Source organism: Acomys minous (genome assembly GCF_964271855.1).
Source record: "Acomys minous genome assembly, chromosome: 9".
Lineage (NCBI taxonomy): Eukaryota > Metazoa > Chordata > Mammalia > Rodentia > Muridae > Acomys > Acomys minous.
In genome coordinates this window covers 33,347,119-33,368,378 of record NC_140490.1, presented here as the reverse complement: position 1 = coordinate 33,368,378, position 21,260 = coordinate 33,347,119, and the positions used below count along the sequence as shown (strand labels likewise).

The 21,260-nt window shown below is 42.4% G+C and overlaps 1 protein-coding gene across 1 annotated transcript in view; it reads right to left on the bottom strand.

Moving 5' to 3' along the window:
- LOC311605059 (bis(5'-adenosyl)-triphosphatase-like) overlaps positions 1–21,260 on the bottom strand; it is a gene marked incomplete at its 5' end in the record, with an annotated part of 294,631 nt that overhangs the window by 3,707 nt on the left and 269,664 nt on the right. The window contains one exon of the mRNA XM_084795351.1: positions 20,355–20,453. Coding sequence (XP_084651477.1) covers positions 20,355–20,453 — 99 coding nt within the window. The remainder of the gene's footprint in view (positions 1–20,354; positions 20,454–21,260) is intronic.

Genomic DNA, 21,260 nt, shown 5'->3' with positions numbered 1-21,260 from the left:
CTTACTCTGGAAGGTTCCATTACTTCCATATAATGTCAGTTGTGGGGACCAAACCTCCAGACCCTGAGCCTTTAGTGGGGGTGCAGTCTAGATTCTAATGGTACGCCAGGCTCCAGAAAACTTTTCTCTATACATTCTGAGAGCATTGCAGGCAGTGCCTTTCTGCCAGGTGTATCAAAGAGGGCAGTCTCTTTCTTCAACAGCTCTATGCTCAGAGTTCAGGGAAATCCTCTTCTACATTGAAGCTCAGATGACAAACTTGCCTTGTCTCTCTCCTATAGGTGTTGTCTGGGTGGATGCTGCCCATAGGCAGTGAGGGAGAGAGGGAGGGAGGGGGAGAGAAAGGGGGGGGGAGCGCCTTGCTAGTGTATCTATCACAGGAAGGCCTCTCCTGTGGTTCTACGTTTGGCTGCCCATGGGACTTGCCAAGGAGGGGGAAACACTCTTCTGCTGTGCCTCTCCTGACGGATCTTGATGGTGATCAGCAGACTTGATGGAGACAAAGTCCCCACCCATCTCCTGGTGTTTTTTATCCCAAAATGTGTTCCTAGTGCAGCAGGGGTCACAAAGAGTTCTTGCCTTCCTCACCCCCATGAACGGGGCCACTGCTGTCCTTGCAGGTAGTGATCCTGGCCCGCGAGGATTAATGGTATGACTTGCTTGGCTCTCTTACCAGGGCTGAGACAAAAATGGTTTGCTATCATCTGTGTGTATGCACACATAGGTGTGCACACATGTAAGCATGCACACAAATGTAGAGAACAGAGAAACAAACATGAAGTGTTTTCCTAAAATTAACTTCTTTCCACCTTATTTTTTGAGGCATTTACACTCACTACATTTGGGTCTCAGCGGTTCCTTTAATTCTGGCTGTCCAGTGTGCCATGTGGGTGTCCCTCCCCCCCCCATCTCTGCCTCCTTGTGCTGAGATCATAAGTATATGCCACTACACCTAGATTTTTATGAGTACAGGGGATCCAAACGCAGGTCCTTATATTTGCATGGTAAGTACTGAAGAGCCCAGAATTGGTTTTAAAATTAGAGCACCACATTTACCAATAACACAGCCAGGAAAGAGAGGCTCACAGAAAAAAACTTTTTTAATAAGCCTCTTTTTCTAAAAGTCTTAGCTCCCAGCAGGCTCTTGGGGCAGGCAGAGCACACACACACACACACACACAGGGCATTCTGCTCACACCAAAACAAGGTGAGCAATTTCCTAAGGCCAGGGCCCCCTGACCTCTCTTCTTTAGCTTTTTCTTAATAAATGGCCTCCAAAAAAATGTACCACAAAAGCCACTGATGGCGAAATGTTAAAGTAGGTGAGTAAAGTAAAAGCTGATGGAAAAATGGCAGGGATCAGAAAGCCTGTCTGATAGTATATCTGAGACAATACAATTATACTTCCTTCGGGAGATGGGGAGGGATTAGCCCAGGTTCACTGCCAGAAACCCAGCACTGTGAGGGTGAGATCTGGAGAGCAGGGCAGCTTCTAAGCATGCTGCCGGATGCCAGATTGCTTCTTTGCAGCATGCTTCTCATGCTGATTAATAACACCTCTTCCTGAGATGACCAAGGGCTAATTAACTTCCTACTCAATGGGATCCATTTCCCAATCTGCAGCATCAATAAAAACAATATGAAATCCTGGACACAAAGGACCAAACCTCTCAGGAATTAGGGTGAAGACAGTTGTTCTCTGACAAGGCTAAAGCTCACACACCTCTGCTTAGGCAGTGACCTCAAACTCCAAACTCCCAAGTATTGGAAACCCACAAGAAAAATGACCTAAAAGCTTAGAGCTCTGAGTTATACACTCTGGTACACCCAGGGTTGTCTTCTCTGCAAATTAAGTGGCATCTGCTTTGAGCTTGGTAGTGGATTAGAAAGCAAAATAGGCTGAGAAATTCACCTCCCAGCTTAGGTACTTCCTGTTACGAACTGTAGATCTGCACTAAGGCTCTGTTGACTGCTTGCTATACTTCTGCCCATCTCCCCATGACTGTCCCGCCCAGCAGCGACTCTCCCTAAAAGACCCCCTCCTTTCCTTGGGGCTTATGAAGACCAGACTTTATTTGTCTTCAAATCTTCTGCTGATATTACACCCAGGCAAAATGAAAGAAGGAATACTTTCTGTTCACGTGTGTCTTGCAGGAGATAAACCAATTTTGAGAAATTCCCCGACAGACCCTGCAAATGGACAAAGTGGAAGAAGCCAAAGGCATGCATGCTTTGTCATTTGCTTTCTGTGAAAGCGTCTTCTCGTGTGGCTTTTAAGGGTGACCTTCTTCCAGCCCATTCTTTAGCTCTACCTCATGTTCTTCTGTCATAATGGAGTTTCGAGCCAAGCATGGAACAAGCTACCTTTGATAATTAATGGCTCTGAGAGTTTGCTGAGCATGTCATTTAATTAATGGCACTTGTGTCTGGAGTGTGTACAAGTTTGGAGCTGAATAGCAGGCACATTTGCTGAAGGACTGTAGGCACCCACTCAAGAATCATCACAATGTTTGTAAGGTTTCAGCATTTTCTTCTTCTTCTCCCTGTGTTTGTTTGTTTTTTGAGACAGGGTTTCTCCACGTAAGTATCAGCATTTTCAACTGACTAATGGGTTAAAGTGCTCTGCCCGCTCTGCCCCCCATGCTTTATTCTTCACCATTTAAAAGGAACTGGTGTTGGTGAAATTATGTTCTTTTTCCTGCTGACTCTGATTTCTTTTCATTATTTATTAATTTATTTACATCCCTATTGCAGCCCCCTCCCTCCTCTCCTCCTGGACACACTCTCCCCCACTTTACCCCCCTTCCCCACTTCCCCCACCACCAACCCACCCTACCTCATCAAATCCCATCAGGACTAAGCACAACCTCTCTCACTGAGGCCAGACAAGGCAGCCCAGCCAGGAAGAAGGGATCCAAAAGCGGGCAACAGAGTCCATGTCAGAGACAGGCCCGCTTCAATTGCTACATGGTCCCACATGAAGACCAAGTTGCCCATTGGCTACATATGGGGGGGGCTAGATTTTACCCCAAATAAAGGTTCAGACTAATGTTTGAACACTTATTATTAGAGCAGGACATTTCAACAAACACCAAGAGATAAACCTAAGTGCTTGATGTTGAGTATGGAGCAGGTGGCCGGGAAGTTCTGATCCATGCCAGTCACTTACAAGTCGGCCGATCCAAGTCGGCTGATCTAAGTTGTAGTTAAGTCCATCTTGGAAGCAAAAGCTGAAGGGGCGAGGGACTGGCGAGATGGCTCAGCGGTTAACAGTGCTTATCGCTCTTGCAATCGATCTAAGTTCTGTTCCGGCTGTTCACACTGGGCGGCTCACAACCACCTATAACTCCAGATCTGCCACATCCAACAACTCTCTGAGGTCACAGCCACACACATAATTTTTTAAAGCAAATGTTTATTTTTTTAAAAAAGATGAAGGATTAAAAACTGGACTAGAACATGGGTGAAGCATGCTCAGAGACTATTTCCCACCACCTCCACTTGCTGAGACTCTAGTCTCTGAACTGTAGATAGAATCTTGTAAAACTTACTAAGGTTCTTCATTTGTAAAACAAGCCAATACGCAATCCTTGTCACACACTTCTTTCCAGTCCCAAATTTCTTAGTAGGGCATTAAAGCTGGCTATACCAATCCTAGAAAAGATAGCGGCTGCTTCCTTTTGTGGACCTGAGGGTTATTTTCCCCCAGCACCCCATCACTACCTCACAGATATAAAAGTTCAAGCAAACATGTCTGCATCGATATAGAAACCCACGTGTAGGGGAAGAGACAAGGACCAGAGCCAGCATCGTGACTTCTTTCCTTCCATGGGGTGCTCCTCCCTTATTCAAGGAAGACTATGGTTAAGGGATGATGGGAATGGACCCTTGGGGGAATACCTTTCTAGGTGGATGGTGTTTGCATCTCATCTTGAATGGAGGGAGGAAGGGTAGGAGACTATTCTAGTAAGAAGGGTGCCTGTGCCCCATGGGACGCTGGGGGTAGGTCAGTGTTTGATGTGACCCTATACTAGCAAGACAAAGGAAAGATATTGCGGTGACTGCTGTAGGGCCTAAAAGGGGACTCATGTGATCTTGTCCTGGCTGGCTCTTCATAGTGCTGGAAGATCATGACCTTGCTTTCCATTTAAGGATTATGAACTTAACTTTATTTTCTGTTTTAATGCATTCTTTCTCTGGTGTGACCTTGGGTGAGCTAGAGGATATAGATATTTATTTTAAGAGTCAGACTTAACAGCTTACATATGATAGCCTATATAAAGAAATGGTATTTTTAATTGTGGTATTCTAGAATTCAGTCTTACCCAGAATGAGAGAGTTCTTTTTTTTTTTTTCAGAAAATGCTTTTCTTTTTAATTCTTTCATTATTGCAAACTTCCATTGAGTCTCACTCTCTTAAGACACTAAAAAAGTTGACGCTATCCACACATGAGCTCTTAAGAAACTCTTGAATAGATAACAGATCTTTGGAGAGAATTAAGCAAGCAAGACTTTGATGAGAATATTGGGGCATGGAAAGACAGATTAACACTGTAGGCATGGTCCTCAGCATAAAGTGATAACTCCAAACTCTTTAGGAGCCACAGAAGATGAGGGAAGATAAGAGTTTGGCCCACTCTTCAGAGCTCTGCAGAGACAAGGCCCGGGCTTTCTAGAAAGCTCCCCTTCAAGGAGCTGTGACATGGGCTCATCATCTCTAATTAAAAGATGATCTGAACACCAGGCCAGGCCTTGAGTCCTTCAAGGTAATACCACACCACTATGTGCAGCTCAGAATGCCAGCAGCTTAGAACTTTGCCTCTCTGGAGCAGGACACAGAGCCTTAGTGGAGGGAAATTGGTAAGAGCATCTAATTGCCTTCAGCATCGTTTTTGCCTGTCTTAAAGGAGTGAAAATGATCTGCCAGCTTTTATAGACCCCCTTGACCTAAAGATATCTGCTGGCAAAAAAAAGAATCCCCAATTGAGCTCTTTTAATGCTTAATTATTGCATGATCTATCATCTAATGTACTGACTCCCACTCTTTAAAAAAAGAGAGAGACCCTTTTAAATACCCATTAAAATTGATTGGCTAATCCTAGATCATGAGGTGGCTTTGGGAGGGCATGTAATGGGGCTGGCGAGGGAGTGGAGGGAGATAAAATAGACATGACTGGTACAAAGTCAACTGTCTTATGATGTGATAAAAGACAGAAATCAGTTGGATCAGAGATGTGATGGGCAGAGTACTGGTGACTTGCCCAGGATCCAGGTACACACTTTCTTATTCCTGTGGTCACCCTACTTCTTCAGAGTTACTGCCAGCTCTTATTGGGCACGGAAAACTACTGTGCCTAAGACTGTGCTTATGTTATCCGCCCCCACCCCATTTAAAAGTACCCCTAGGGAAACAGCAACATATGCCCTTGATATAGCCAGGAGTCTTTTGATGACAAGCACACGTCTAAGAGCCAGATTTTCCTCTAGATGAAAAATGACAAGCTGGGCGTGATGGCTCATGCCTTTAATCCCAGCACTTGAGAGGCAGAGGCAGGCAGGTCGCTGTGAGTTCAAGGCTACCTGGTCTACAAGTGAGTCCAGGACAGCCAAGGCTACACAGAGACACCCTGTCTCAAAAAAAGAAAAAGAGAAAAAAGAAAAGTAACATATAACTTTTTAACAGTATTGGACCTCCCCTCTCTGTCTCCCGACTCCTGCCATTGTAGAAGATTCTCCTGCCTCTGCCACTGGTTTCTCCCAGATGAGTGGGATGACGTCTTGAAATTGCCACCATACTAGCTGATGGCTTCTGGCTCTGTGGCAATACATCAGTGGAAAGGAAGGTCTCTAATTGTCTGGGCTGGAGTCACATTCTAGACTGTGTTCTTCGTACAGAATCGGTAGTTCCAAAGTTAAATATCTGCTCTGTTCCATTCCACTCCCGTTCTCTGCTTAAATCTTTCCATGTTTTCCAAGACACAATGGCAGATTCTCCAAGACCCTCTGTGTAACTGACAGATCTTGGGTGGAGCCCCTGGGCATCCTGGCTGACTGGAGAATGCATTGTTGGATTGACATCAATGCTGACTAGCTGTGGCTCATGTCTGGTTATCTAATGAAGTGTGAGCTTTCAACTTTGTAACTAGGGACTTGAGACCACACTACCTTCCCAGCAGATGGCTGGACTGTGATGGCTGGCTAGAGTGACATACAGGAAGCCTCCAGCACAGGAATCACCAAACACTGTCTTTGTTCCTGAAGTCAGTGGAGAAGCATAAAAACAAAAACAAAAACAAACAAACAAAAAACCTGTTTCTTGTTCCTCTGCTTCATTGTGTAATTCCAGCTGTCAGTTAGCGAGAACTCTTTAGGGACAGATGTTTCTCCAAAGACACAGTAATTGTGTTGCGGAAGGCTAACCACAGGCTCCGGAGTCAGTTAACTTAAACCTCGACTTTCCAGAGTTCTTGGGCAAGTCACAAGCTGCCTCCAGCCTCCGTTGCTGCTCTGAAAGCCAGGGAAAACTGGAGAGTCACTGAGGGACTTGAGATTAAGTCTAAGAAGTGTTTAGAACACTTATTCATAATGAGCTCTTCTTAAGAGGCATCATTAAGAACTACTAATAATAATAAAGTGTCCTCTCTGTAGTGGGCTCCACTGTTCGCTTTTTAAAATAATGATGGGGTTGGCCAGTGTAGCCTCTCAAAGTCAAGGAGGCCAGTGGCCAGGCAGGGTGGTCAACGGTCCATGCCCTAGCAGTGTGTCTGCAGATGTCATACAACCATTGCTCTCTTGTTTTGGCTTAAGCGTGCTAGCAACAACTGAGTACTTAGTTTAGCAACTAGACCGTACGGTGAAGTCAAGCTCTTCCTTTCCTTCCCTGTTTATTGTTGTTGTTTTATTTCCCCACTTACCTCATTATTTTTGCTTCTTTTTCTTGACATGTAATATACACAGAGAGAAAAACTACAGATGGCTTGTATCTGGCTTACAGAATTAACACAAAACAAAATAAAATGGGTATCTTCCTACCCTTCACAGCAAGGAATGGGACATTGCCAGGCTCCACCCACCTCAGCCCCACTCTTCCCACCTCATTCCTAGGGCTTGACCTCTATGGTGATTGCTGAACGCCTTCTTTTCTATTTTACCACCTGAGTGCACATCTGTAAGCACTGGAATATAACATTGCCTGGCTTGGAGACTCGTGTGGCTCCACATTCTTCCAAGCACTGGCTACGCTCTGTCTGCAGAAAGTGTGATGACTGCAGTAAGCATGCCTGGCCTTTCACTCTGCCCTAAGCTGCATTTTGCTGCTGGCTACCAATGGTCCATTTCTACATTCCTTCTTTGGGGGTCTGGGAGTCAAGTTCTTTAAGTCTGATTTGTTGACCTTTTCTTGCAGAATTTAAAGAGATGTTGGTGCCTTATTAGTTAAAGCATTTCCCTATAGACAATCTATACTGTCTTCCAAAACCTTATTGGGTCATACTGTATGTCCTGAATTAAAATTTACTTGGAATCAACCTTAATATACAATGTGGGGTCGTCGGGCTTCCTCTTAAAATTTCCTACATGACTATCCAATTTCCTAGAAATTCTTGCTGAAAAAAGTTTCCAGAGTCTTGTGGTACCATTTTCTCATAAATCCAGTTTTCATATATGCCTGCATGTCATTCTTGCTTCTTATTTTGTTACACCATCCAATTATATTTGTGCCAATATCATGCTATCTTAAGTCTTGTGGCCTTGTAATAAAAAAGCCCTGGTGTCTTATAGAATAAGCCCCGGGGTATTTTTAACCTTGTTTTTTGTTTGTTTGGTTTTGTAGGTTTCTTTCTTTCTTTCTTTCTTTCTTTCTTTCTTTCTTTCTTTCTTTCTGGTTTTCTGGATACATTTCTACCAAGAAGAGTTTAGGATCAACTTGGCATCTTTCATCAAATGCCAACTGAAGAAAACTGAGTTTTCATAAGACCACTCATTAATCTGTTTAATCTGTTTATTTAATTCATCGTTAATTCTTCTTAGCATTTATAGGTTCTTGGTTTTATTTTTTAGGATTTTTGGGAGGGGGGGTTGTTTGTTTGTTTTTGCTTTTTTGAGACAGGGTTTCTCTGTGCAGCCCTAGCTGTTGTAGACTCACTTTGCAGATCAGGCTGGCCTTGAACTCACAGAGATCTGTCTGCCTCTGCCTCTCTGAGTGCTGGGATGCACCTGGCTCATTTTAAAGTTGTTTTTTTTAATCTAGAAGATTGCATATCTTTATTCCTAGATATCTTACTTTTGATGTTAATGTAAATTAAAACATTTTCCTTTCTAATTGTGAATATAGAGAAATTGAAGCCATGTCTATTATAGAGGTCTTTAATCAATTCCCCATATTGGGATTTTTGTAAGTATATTCATCATAGTGCCTACAAATAATGAAAACTTTATTCATCTCCAATTCCTTCTCATGTACTGTGTGCTGGCACCTTGAGCACATTTCATAGTACAGATGTCAACAATGATCTTTTGACGTCCTTATCAATCCTAGATTGACAACTTCTCACCGTTACTTGCAAATTCCCTTACAGTTCTCCCAAAGCTTTGGCATTTGTGTAGATGATACTTTGATCTGTAACTTAATTCTCATCTCCTGAGCTGATCCTCTCATTCTGCCTTTGACTAATCTGAGTGAAGATATTATTTGATAGTCTACTAGGATGCAGAAGCCATACTAATTGCTACCTATTGTCCTTTTCGTAACTTATGAACACGCCCTATGTGAGTCGGCCCTCCATCTCGCTGGCATCATGTAGGGCTTCGTCCTCTCCCATGTACTATTAGGATGTACACTTTCTTTCTGTACTTCCTCTGGTTGCTTTATTTGCAAAGTACCTCATATAGTAATTGGGCAACAAGAGAAATTCTTCCTTTTTCATTCCTGCTCTGGCAGAATCTAATTATGTTTCTTCTTTCTTTTTTTCATGTATGAGAGGCTAAACCAATAAATTTTCCTAAGCCTTACAACTTATTTGTTGGAAAGCTATTTAAGTAAGTTTGACTTCGCTAATCATTCTCAAACTATTCATATAATCTTTTTTTTCATCTTGTGGAAGTTGGATCAATCACATTTTTATAGAAAATTGTCTATTTCATCCAAAATTTCAAATGTATTAACTGTTTTTTTTTTTTTTTGCAACAGCACTAACTATATGGAAGTTTGTCTTGTTCTTTTTAACTTTGTATTTTCTTGGTAATTTCTCTTTTCAAAGAATCAGGATTTGGCCTCTTTGATCTTTTTATTTAATTGTATGTGTGTTTGCCATTGTATTACTAATCTTTATTATCTCCTTTTGTATAATTTCATGGTTCTCTAACTGTTCACAATGCTTTCTACAATATCTTTCAGCTATTATTTTACTCAATAAATGCATTAAATCATAATTAAAAGCAAATTACTCTCTAATCACTTGCTTAGTTGTCTACAAATTTTAGTTCAGAATAGTTTCTGGGTTTTGTCATACTACTTTTTCTTTGTAATTCCTTTAATATGTCTGCTGATGATAAAGTCTCTCAAGTTTCTCAGGAAAAAAAAACATATTTATTTCATGGGCATGCACTGTTAGCTTCCGGCAGAATACCTCAGACAAATGACTGATAGAGAGCAAAGTTTCCCTTTGGCTCCTAGGTTTAGTCCACGGTCAGCTAGTCACCCTGTAGTTGGTCTTGTGGGTAAGAAAGCATGTTAGAGCAAAGCCACTGCCTCCAGTGCAGGCCTGTGGAACAGGAAGGCTACGGAGCTATGGTTCTCTTCAGGAGCATGTTCTGCAACATGGCACTATGCTCAGTTCTTGGTTTCTGTCACCTCCCAAATGTGCCAGGATGATATGTCGGGGCATTAAGGACTATTGCATATTTAAACTATAGCACTCACAAAAAATTAATGAACTTTATGGATAGCTAACTCTCCATCTTGACAGTTATTCTCTCTTGGCTACTAAACTATTCTGACCTGCTGATTTTCATAGGTTTTTGTTCTTGTTTTTGTTTTTGTTTTAGTTGTTGTTGCCTTTGAAAATATACACTTCTTAAGTCTAAAAGCTTTCTTACACCTTTGCTTCAATTTTTCTGTATATCTTCATATGGATGTATATACCTTCTTTCCCTACTGTGGCTGGGTATGTTCTTGAATTCTTGGACTTCATATATACACACATGCACACACACACACACAGAGGGAGAGAGCAAGAGAGCGAGAGAGCGAGAGAGAGAGAGAGAGAGAGAGAGAGAGAGAGAGAGAGAGAGAGAGAGAGAGAGAGAGAGAGACTGACTCATGCATTTTAGGCTAGCTTGAAACCAACCATGCACCTAAGGATAACTTTGAACTTGTGACCCTCTTGCCTCTAGCTTCCAAGTACTGAGATGTACAGGAGTGTGCCACCGTACCTGGTTTTATGCATTACTAAGATCAAAGCCAGCACTGTGTGCATGCTCAACAAGCACTCTGATTGAGCTACAGCCTTATCACCCTCTTTTTAAGGAAAGGATCTCCCTATGTTGCCTCAGGTGGTCTTGAATACTTATGGTCAAATGGTCCTGCTTTCTCAGCATCCTTAGATTATTGGAATTAATCAGAACACATAGCCTTTCCCTTTGGTTTGGAGTCTCGGGCATTGTCTCCTAACATAAAATTTTCACTAAAACTCTGGATTTGCAACCTATGGACTTTTAAATAAATATCTATTGGACTTTTCTCATTCTGTTTCTATTCTCTCTTCTTTGTCTCTCTATCTTGTTACTGTTCATACTATTCCTTTCACAAGATCCACGGTACAGTTGACTAACTCTCATGTCTATGAAAAACGTGGCACTAAATCCACTCATTATGCTATTGTAATTTTTTCAGTTTTATAATAATTCTCTTTTGTACTTTTTCACATCTTCTGAGACTTTTTACAGGTGTCTTGTGAAATCTTATTTGATAAAATACTTCCACTGCTTAAGAAAAACCTGGCTTGAGCGTCATCATTGCTCTCTTCACAGAGAACGTTCCTTCTCGTTATCTTGTTCTCCTTAATTTCATTTTATTAAAAAGGCTTAATACTTTAACTCACAAGTGAAGGTATTACATAGTTGATTTTGGAGAGGCCATCTGTGGAACTCTGAGTGAATGATGCCCCACAGAGCTCCTGCATTTGAGATCTTGGCCCCAGTTGATGAGACTCTTTAGAAAGGTTACGGAGGCTCCTGCAACAAGTCAGCAGGGGCAGCTTTTGAGGGATCATAGCCTTGCTCCACTACCTGGTCCCTCTTTCTGCTTTCTGTTTATAAATGAAAACTCTACTAGCTAGCTTCCCGCACCTGCCTCCTGTCTGTCGCCATGCATCCCATGACATGATGGCACTATCCCTCTGGAATCATTGGTCAAAGTAGACATTTCTTGCCTGTGTTATGAGGAATCACAACAACAGAATAGCATTACTCCACTCAAAACATTTGCCCTGTCAGATTGACCAAGATTAAAAAATATAAGTGAATTTGGAGTAGGGAAAAGGGAACCTACTCCTGGTACTATTGCAAACTGGTGGAACCAGCACGCAATTCAGTGTATAGAATTCTCAAAAAGATAAAAATCATCTGCCATATGACCCAGCTATTCCACTTATTGGCCCAAAAGATTCAACATGTTACTCTACAGCTTTTCGTTTGGATTCCTTAAGTCCCAATGAACATCGATACCGTTAGAGTGCCATTCTCAAACCATGGAGCTTAAGTTAGGGTTTTATATTTTCACAGTCAGTTACATTTTATTTATTTATTTTTATTGTTCTTGCAGCTTCAATACCCAGAAAGTGAAATTCACTTATCCATCATTAAAAAAAAAATCTTGAAAAATTTGGAACTGGAGAAAAAAATCCTTTGTAACATCTGTGATTTTTAAAAATAGATTCCAGCTTTCTGCTAAATTAGAAAAAAAACTAAACTAAAACATTTTGTATCTTCTATCCATAAACAAATTACACAGTTACTTTAACATCTGTCTGATAATTTTGATTTTTATATAAACCATGATTGGTCACTTATTTGTAAACAAAATACCATAGACTGGGAGGGTTAGGCAATGGAAATGTGCTTTCTGCAGTCCTGGAGGACAGGTGGTCCAAGAACACGGTTGCCTTGATCTGAGGCTACGTCTCTTGCCCTGAAGTCAGCCCCCTTCATGCTATCTTCTCAAGTGAGCACAGAAAGACAAATCAAAATGTCATCTTACAAGGCTACTAAATCCACCATAGAGGCCAAATAACCACCACGAACACTATCATGTAGTAATTAGGACCTTGGTATATGAATTCAGGAGCAGGACATGGCAACTGTTTCCTGGCATTTTTTGGTACCCCTACACATGAGCACACAGAAACACATGCTGGGTATTCTATTTGGATACAAACTGTAGAAATAATTTAAGATCTTACACTGGGGTTACAGTCTTCCAGGAAGATTTCTCTTAACTTCTGCCAAGAAGTTAAAGGACTAGAAATGTGAGATTAGTTGTGTTTAATTTTAGGACAGAGACTTTCGCAGATATCCTGATGATTTTATGTTGGGCCAAAGTTAGTGTAAGGAATGAGTTATGTCTACCCCCACTCATCCTCCAAGGATTAATACTGCCAGATGTTTGGCATCCCACTCACCTATAGAGCTTTAGTAAGCAGGCTATCATGGATAACTTCTAAATCTACCCTCCTCTTCAAGAGTTACGCATACCTTCAGCAAGGAAGAGTACGCCTTCATGGAAAAGCAACCCCAGTGCTGGGCTCACTGGCCTGGATTCCTGTCTTCTCTTGCTCATGTAAGATTTTGCTATGTTGGTATCTCCAGTATGTGTAGATCTTCTGTCTGGTTTTTTAGCTGAACACAGTAGGAGGGTTGAATTAGTAAGAACAGCACAAATCATTCTTTTCTTTTCCTTTCCGACAGTCTGAAAACTTCTCCCCTCAGTGGTTGCTAGTACTTAAAAAACTATTTAAACCAACTTCTCATGACTTGCCTGCACCAATAATTTGTCATCTTCAAAATATTAAATAACAAGAAAAACAATGACCTACAACATGGTCATAATAGTTTCCTACCCTGTTGCTCCGTTCTCTTCCTAACAGTTCTAGGAAGTATGTGCTGTGCTTTCTCTATCCATGTAACTCACAAAGTGATGCATAAAAGAGTGATCCATCCAAGTCCAGAGAATAGATTTCATGCTTATTTTACTGAAAGTAAAAACCAAAAACTGCAGACAACTTGGGTATGGTCCTGAAGATTGACCATACACTTTCATCCTAGAGTGTCTGGGATGAATTTATTCACCTAGTGGTGAAAACAAGACTTTGGTCTCCAAGAGGGACAGGCTGGGACATCTTTTTTTCTCCAAAGCATCTTCTAGAAAGATCTATGTAAAGCAAATGACCAAAACATTTGCCCTAGAAGTGGAATTAACTACTATTAGGCCTTCTTAGTCCTGTTTCTGAACTGCTTGCATGAGGTTTCTATAGAGGGACGAGGGTTTGCTCTATGTGAGGTTAATGTGGAACCAAAAGAGCCAGGTCAGTGCCATGGGGCAGAAAAAGAGAAGGGGGATTCATCTCCTGTAAAGTGGGATTACATGAGAATGTGGGTTGTTCCCTCACATTACCATTGCATTGCTTCTGTTCTTTTTAGGCAGTATGTCATGCCTCGGTTTCCAAGAAGGGGGTGCATTCGTGGGCTGAGGTATAAGTTTACTAGTTATTCTGCAGAACCGTGCCTCTTCTCCACAGTTATGGGGCAGAGGACAATTTCATAGATAAGATACTCACAGTTTCCAATACCACCACTCACGTACTGAATATACTGAGCTCTATGGTGACTCATTAGAGAAGAGTTAAAAACCAGAAGGCTCTACTTTTGCTGCTGAATCCAGCATGGATAATCCAGGTCAAGCAGCTATGTGATAACTTGAGTGATGCTCATTCATGTCAAAACAATTGAGCAATTACTATGGAAGACGTGGCAGAGGCACATGGTAGGCATCGGAACAGGTGAAGTGAATAAACATTAGCTATTATTATGTGACAAGGTCAAGGATTATTAATGTGATTTTTCATTGCCTTTCTACATATTAACCTCCCATGCTCTCCAGAAGTCTCTGTCTTTTTCTAGAAAGGGAGGAGGCAGGGAAAGACAAAACTCATACACTGGAAAAAAAAAAAAAAAAAAAAAGGACTTCCAGGAGTAAAAGAAACAAGTAGAGGAAGAAAACCCTAGTGACTGAATAGTTTTATTTGAGGAGGTTTTATAACATAGCAGAATACAGTGATTAATGTGCAGCCATCCTTTTCTAGAGATAAAGATGAAGAGCTACGTTTTACTATGTTTCCATTTTACTAGATGCAAGTAAAAAGCCTGCACCTCTGGTTTTAAGTATTTGGTGTGTGTGTGTGTGTGTGTGTGTGTGTGTGTGTGTGTGTGTGTGTGTGTGTGTGTATATCTGCCCATGAAGACCAGAAGGGCATGTTGGACCCCATAGAGCTGGAGTTATGTGTTTGTGAGCCTCTTGGAGCCCAACTCAGGTCCTCTGGAAATGCAGCTAATCTACTTAACCACTGAGCCATTTTTTTCATCCTAAAACTCAGTTATTTTTGGCTACTGCATCATACTTTGCTGGAAATAATTTTGTGTTGATGTCACACGCTGTTGTTGTACAGCTCATAAGGATAAAAACTAACCTGTGAAGCCTACCTTTATCTCAAGCCTTACCCCAGAATGTTTTAGCCATCAGTGGCCTGCAGAAAGATTTTGCCTAAACTATTTGCTCCAAGAAGAATCCCAGCAAAATATTACACTAAATGAAAAGCCTATTTTGCATATTGGGTAAACTGTCTTGTGGAAAGCTATAGCATCTTAAAAGAATGAGCATCCCCGCATTCCAGAGAAGCCATTCAGTGGGGCCCTGTATTGGATTCCTTCCAGGTGAGTCCCTGTTTTACCATTCTCGAGCCCCAGGAACTTGGCCTATGTTTATATTTATCATTGCAATTGAAAGCATGGTCCAACAGTGTAACACAAGGCGAGAAGGGGCTGCATTATCCAACTGCATTATCCAATAGAAACAATGACTAGGAAGAAAAAGAAAAAAGTCTCTTTTCTTGATTCTTTCAAATCACTGACTGGGTCTTTTCCCGGCAAAATGAAGATACTCAAATATCTTAGAAGATCTGTGATCATATCGATTGAGTGATGACTGAAGGAGGATGGGAAAAGTTTCCTTCCTGTTAATGAGAGCCCTGCCCCATGAGGATCTAGACTCAAGCTGAACTTCAAGGCCTCCTCTTTATCCAAAATTTCTTTTACGAATCTCTAGAGACTTTCCCACTGGAGCTGCTTGTGTTAAGGGCAGCCCTTCTCTATGGATGGTGGGGTAGATTTTAAGAGGCATAATTTATAGACTAGAGCATGAAACAAACCAGCAGACTTGTCCCATCCCGCCTGCTTTTGCTACCCATGACTTTCCGCCATTGTCCAGTGGCTGAAACTATAGTGGCTTTGAAAAACTGCTGGTGTCAAAAATCTCCCTTGACAGTATATCTGTAACTAGTAATAATGTTGTTTTGGGCTGACTCGCTTGCTTTGAAATTGCACTGTGCTGTTATAAGTAAAATGAGAGGAGACCAATTATCTATAAAGTAATGACACACACAGAGGAGAGTGTGATGGATTGCAAAGGCTCCCGCTGACACAACACCCTGTGGAAACCTGTCCTGCTTTGACTTCCCATGCAAGTTGGGGAGTGATGTTTGCATATTTTACAACACAGATCCCTCACCTCGGTTCCAGTGGGGAGGAGGCGATGACAGCATCACTCCCCACTGCTGCACATGTGGTTGACTTAAAATTAGAGAGGCAACAAATCCAAGTGTTAAACACCTCCGTAGAGGATAATCACACTCCAGAAAGCAAGCGAGGTTAGGAGACGCAGATCCACTGTCATGGAATATGATTTAGAAAGACTAAAAAGACACACCACAAACTCCATCCCGGAAATCAGCTCAGTGCGCTGGGAGCCAATGCATAAATTCACAGATGAGGCACTGAATTCCTGGAACTGGAGGAGCCTGGCCTCATCAGGGATGCGTCAGGCAGGCACTGAGGCAGCCATAGCGCCATCCAGCAACCAGTGCACGCGCTCCCGGCTTCACTGGCATTGCAAGAGTAGTGTTTGCGTGTCATGATTTCCCCCCCAAGAAATTGTGATCTAGTTGTGCTGGACAAAGAGATAAAGAAGGAGGCTAAGTCACCATCTCCCTCGCAGGGGCACATGGGAAGACACTGAACATGCCTCTATGTGAGTTAGCTAATACTGTTCCCTTGATGACTGGCAGAGGCTGACGGTACATCTGTAACTAGTAATAATGGTGGGTTGGGCTGACTCGGTTGCTTTGAAATTGCACTGCACTGTTCTAAGTAAATGAGAGGCGACCAATTATCTATAAAGTAATGACACACTGAGAGGACACATACACATGCATGTGTGGTTTCCGGAAAACCTTGTATCTGTATGGTCCGAACAGCTCTTGTCATGCTGAGGGTTGAATCTGAGTTTATGCATAAGGGAAACACAGAGTGGACTTTCTGCTTTATAAGCAGAAACTCTAGATAGAGGGCAGCTCACTGCCTATCATACTCTTTTGTCTGAGAGATCCAGGGGGTCTTAGCTATGGTTGTTCATGTTCTTCTCTGAAATCTTTGGTGGCTGAAATAGACTCTTAGCAAGCAGAACGGTAAAGGCAATACCTAGAAGCCAGTCTCCCAGGAGAAGCAATTTCACATGGACCAGGTCAGTTTGGACTAGGGATGCCCTGGTAAGTAGTAGGTTGTCTTGGATCCAGATACAATAATGTGGCTGTCCAGACCTAAGAAATGAGTCTGCTGTTCTTCTGTGGACCTTATCTTCTTCACATGCTGAGAGCTGTGGGTCTGGGGTTGGATTGCTCTGGGTTTGAATTCTCATCTTCACTGTCGGTTTTCCAAACATGGGAATCATACTAAATCTCTGAGAGATGATTTTATTTCACTATTTCTAAATAGATCAGGTAGGGCATGGCAAAGTCCTCTGCTTGGTGATGAAAAATTAAGCCCTAAGAGAGGCTGGCCTCGCTGTTAGAAGACAGAATGAAGCTCGGCCTTGGTAGTTCTAGGTGAGCAGGTACAGAGAGCTAGCATTTCATAAGCACTATATCTCTTTTCTATTTATTTTTATACCTCTAATTAGAAACACTGTTCTAGTTTACACTGGGTAAGACTATACAGCTTAAGATAAATGTGCTGCTATGGGAAAAGTGAATCAAGGAAATAATAAGTAAGCAGTGCCTTAGGTGATACACAAAGACAAAAAAAATAATAATGAGGAAAGGGAGGGAGGGATGAGGGTAGGTGAACACTGGACCCACCCAAGGTCATATTGCTTGGGCACATGGTCATATGCTACAGGGGGGAAAAAAAAAGGATGGAGGACAGCCTGGGAAGAATTAGCACCATTTGAACAAACTGGCAAGTAGAGCAACGAGTGTGAAATTGGGGCCCACTTTGGTTCCTACTACCTCACCCAGGGGTGGCAGAGAGACAGGTACTGGGAAATAAAGGGACTCAGCAGCAGAGGAAAAAGTGCTTTTTCCAAGGAAACCAGTGAGGCTTCTAGACAGGTGAGGGGCAGAGAAGGACTTCCTGAGGGGCAGCTTAGGAGCTGGGGAAAGACGTAGGAAGTTTCTGGAATAGTGATCTGTGTAACAACTAATATTGGTGCCTGAAAAAAAAAAATAAAAGAATGGTGCCTGTGGGTTGAATTGTTGTGTTGGCATCGTGAATGTTGCCACTTGTAAATTAACATGGCTGAGCTTGGGTTTTAGGATAGGATATTTTTCTTGTACCTTCTCAGTAGCTATTGATGATTGTCATCCCTCCCATGGTCCCATCCCATCTCTGGCTATGCCTCTTGGGAATTTCAAGGTTTTTCAGAGTAGCAACAAGCTAAGTCTTTCAAGCGGCCCTGCCCATGACAGACATACTGCTGACAGTATCATCATAAAAGCCTGGTGAAGCCAAGTTCATTTTGATGTCACACAGGTAAAAGATATTCCCATAGGTCCAGGCAAATCTCCATGTTACATCACTAGTCTAGATTACACTGCAGACACATTCCCTATAAAGATGGAATTTGAAAGTGGAGAGACCAATATCAATTAACCAAAGAGACTGACCTAAGGACCATAGATCTAGAGGGAAGTATATTCTGTCCCTTTGCAGTGGAGGTAGTGATGCTGCTCTTTGTAGATGTTAATGACCCTCTATTTAAGGCCCCCATCTTCACATCAGTAGCAGTGGTTACTGTATTTTTTTTTCTAATCTCAGTACCATATCAGGCCTCCCAAAAGGCCATTTACTTAGTCGGTAATAAGAGCCCATTAAAGAGAGCAGGCTTTAGTTATTTGAACAGTGAATAGGCATGATGGCCAGTGGTTTGTAGGACTGCCTAGAACAGATCTTTCTGGCAGGAGTTGGTAGTTAAATGAATCCACCGGAACAATAGGTAAGTTTGGGACTCAGGGCAGAAGCATGTAAGAATCTTGGGTTAGAAGCTACAAGAGAGGACCCATTCTGAGGTAGATCCTTACAATTCCTCTAAGACCTCGGCCAAAGCTTAGAGCTTTCTTGCCTCTCCCTGAAAACACTCACTGTATCTGAAGGCCAGAACAAAACAACTTCAGCTCAATATGAGCCTAGAGATGTAGGACCCCCCCATTTCAACAGTCTGTGCCAAAGTGACACACTGGGCCTCTGAAGAGGAACAGAATAGAAAACAGTGTTTGGTCATGCCCGTAGACCCGCATTCATGATCAATCCCTTCCCTTCAGACAGAAGAAAAGGGGAACAGTGGGAACAGTTCAAAATAAAATAGGACCAATGGCTTCTGCTACACTTCACTGTATCCCTTCAGGCAAAGGAGCTGTGGCTTGACCCATGCATGGCGGAAGGAACTGCTCTTTGCAATGCTTGGCTACAGTGGCTCACTTGAACTGAGGGGACAGACAGGCATAGAGAAAAGAAACTACTCATAGGGTGGCACAAGGCTACCATAATGGCTGAGGCCAACATGGCCTACTGAGGACGCCAATGTCCTTTGCTTTGTGACCATTCTGTCATTGGCATTGTAAGATTGTTTGTGGGCATCTGCACATATCCAAAAATTATATAGAATTTTGTTAAAAAGAAATCTAACACATTCAAAAATTGTATAGAAAGAGATAAATAAACAAACAAGCAAACATAACTGCTGTTGTAGGTGGTCTTGACTGATTCCTAAGTCCCCTCCCTTAGGTCTTGGGTAGTCTTCTATTGCATCCAAACCTGCTCATCAAACCAGTTTTCTCAAATGTCTTTGTCCACAGCCCGCACTTCTCCTTTAAGTACGCTGTTTCAGCTAATACTTTACTATGTCCTAACTCTAAATGCTTTCTGTGATGGTGACTAAAACTTGGAAACACTTGGAAGGAGGCCTCAGTGTGCCCTTTATAGCTTGCTACTGTCCCAGAGGAAAAGGCACTCCGGGTCATTAAGTACTAAAATTATTGTGAAAATAAGGCTGGGGAGAGAATGGCCAATTTAAGCATGTGTCTTTGAACATCCTTGCATTTCATATCAAAGCAGGATACAGTAGTTTTCTTTTAACCAGTAGGGGATTCTGTTCGAGACCCCCAATGGGTACCCCAAACCAGTTATAGTGCCAAATACTCTATGTAGTTTCTTCTATCCATATGATAAAGGTTAGTTTATAAAGTACAGCGAGAGATCAATATTGAAATAAAACAATTATAACAATATACAGTAGTGAGAGTTATGTGAACAGCCTCCAAATGCCTGAGAGGCCAATGTTGCACAAGTGGCCCATAAAGGCCCACCACTCTCCTGGCTGAGCCCACTATAGCCTATGGCCTCTCCAGTTCTTTGGACTACTTGAACACTCAGGAGCATTCTTTTTATTAATAAATTACCCATATCTCTACCACTCATCACAGGGCCTTGGTCCAGTTCTTTGTTCCAGGACACAAGAACATGGGAACCTCAGGACCTTGCCCCCAGACTCCCGCCCGTGCCTACAGTGGTAAGAGGCTGGTGGTAACTCCCACATGAGTCAGGGTCATCCTCACACAGTGTCCACAGTCTTTTGTGATTCCCTGGGGAAGACATGGGTGCTGCTACTTTTTTGGCCTCTTTCAGAGCCACTGTCTTTCCTTTCCTGAGGCCCGTCAGGAGGTCTGGGTGAAGGCGAAGTATTTGGTGTTTACCTGAAAGTAGACACGCAGAGCCTCCGCCTCGGCAGCCATCTCCTCCTCCGATCTCCAAGAGGCTGGGGAGTCTTCTTCCTCTTTGTCATGTTTCTGGAGCTTTGGAGGAAGAAAATGGAATAGGCTCACTAAAAAGTCCTCGAGATTTCCTTTAATAATGCTGGGGGCGATGGGGAGAGTGACAATAATTTGCAAATTAGAAGCCTGTAGGTGTATCTTAATTACATTAATTGCCCAATTTTGAAAATAAAGAGTTTCACATAAGAATTGACATTTCTTGCTTCTCTAATAAAATAACAGGATTAGACTGCACCAGGGATGTTCTCACCTAGTGCTTGCCTGATGAGCCTGTGACAGACTGAGGCTGGGCAAAGTGGCAGGCTGATAAGGGCAGCATCCCACCCCTCAAGAAGGCCTCTAGCGCTCCTGCCTTTTCTTCCTCTTGTCAGGCACGATCCAATATTGACTTCCTTGGCTGCAGTTGTACCTTGTCTCCAGCCGTCCTCAGCCCTCTATTCTGGCCTGCAGTTTACCTACCACTCTCTGTGCTTTAGATATTTTTTTTATGAGATCCCAGTAGTCAAATAAGGACGCTGACAGGAAGAAATTCTGAAGTGAGACACCAAGTCTCCTCCCTGTGGCTATCAGACGATTGAAAAGACGATCTCTAAAAGGCATAAAATTTCCCTGCAGTCCTGTGCTGGGGAAGGGGAGACTGGAGCCCTGTTGCCAACCAGAAGGAGGGATTGGCCTCCCCAGAGCTCAAGCATCCTGACCAGTTAATATTCATATGTTTTCTGGCTTTTCTTTCATGTTTTCTATAAAGCTGTAATTGTCACAAAGGGAGTGGGGGGGAAAAAAAACCTAAGTGCTTCTTTCCCGGGTTTGACTAAACTGTGAATGAAT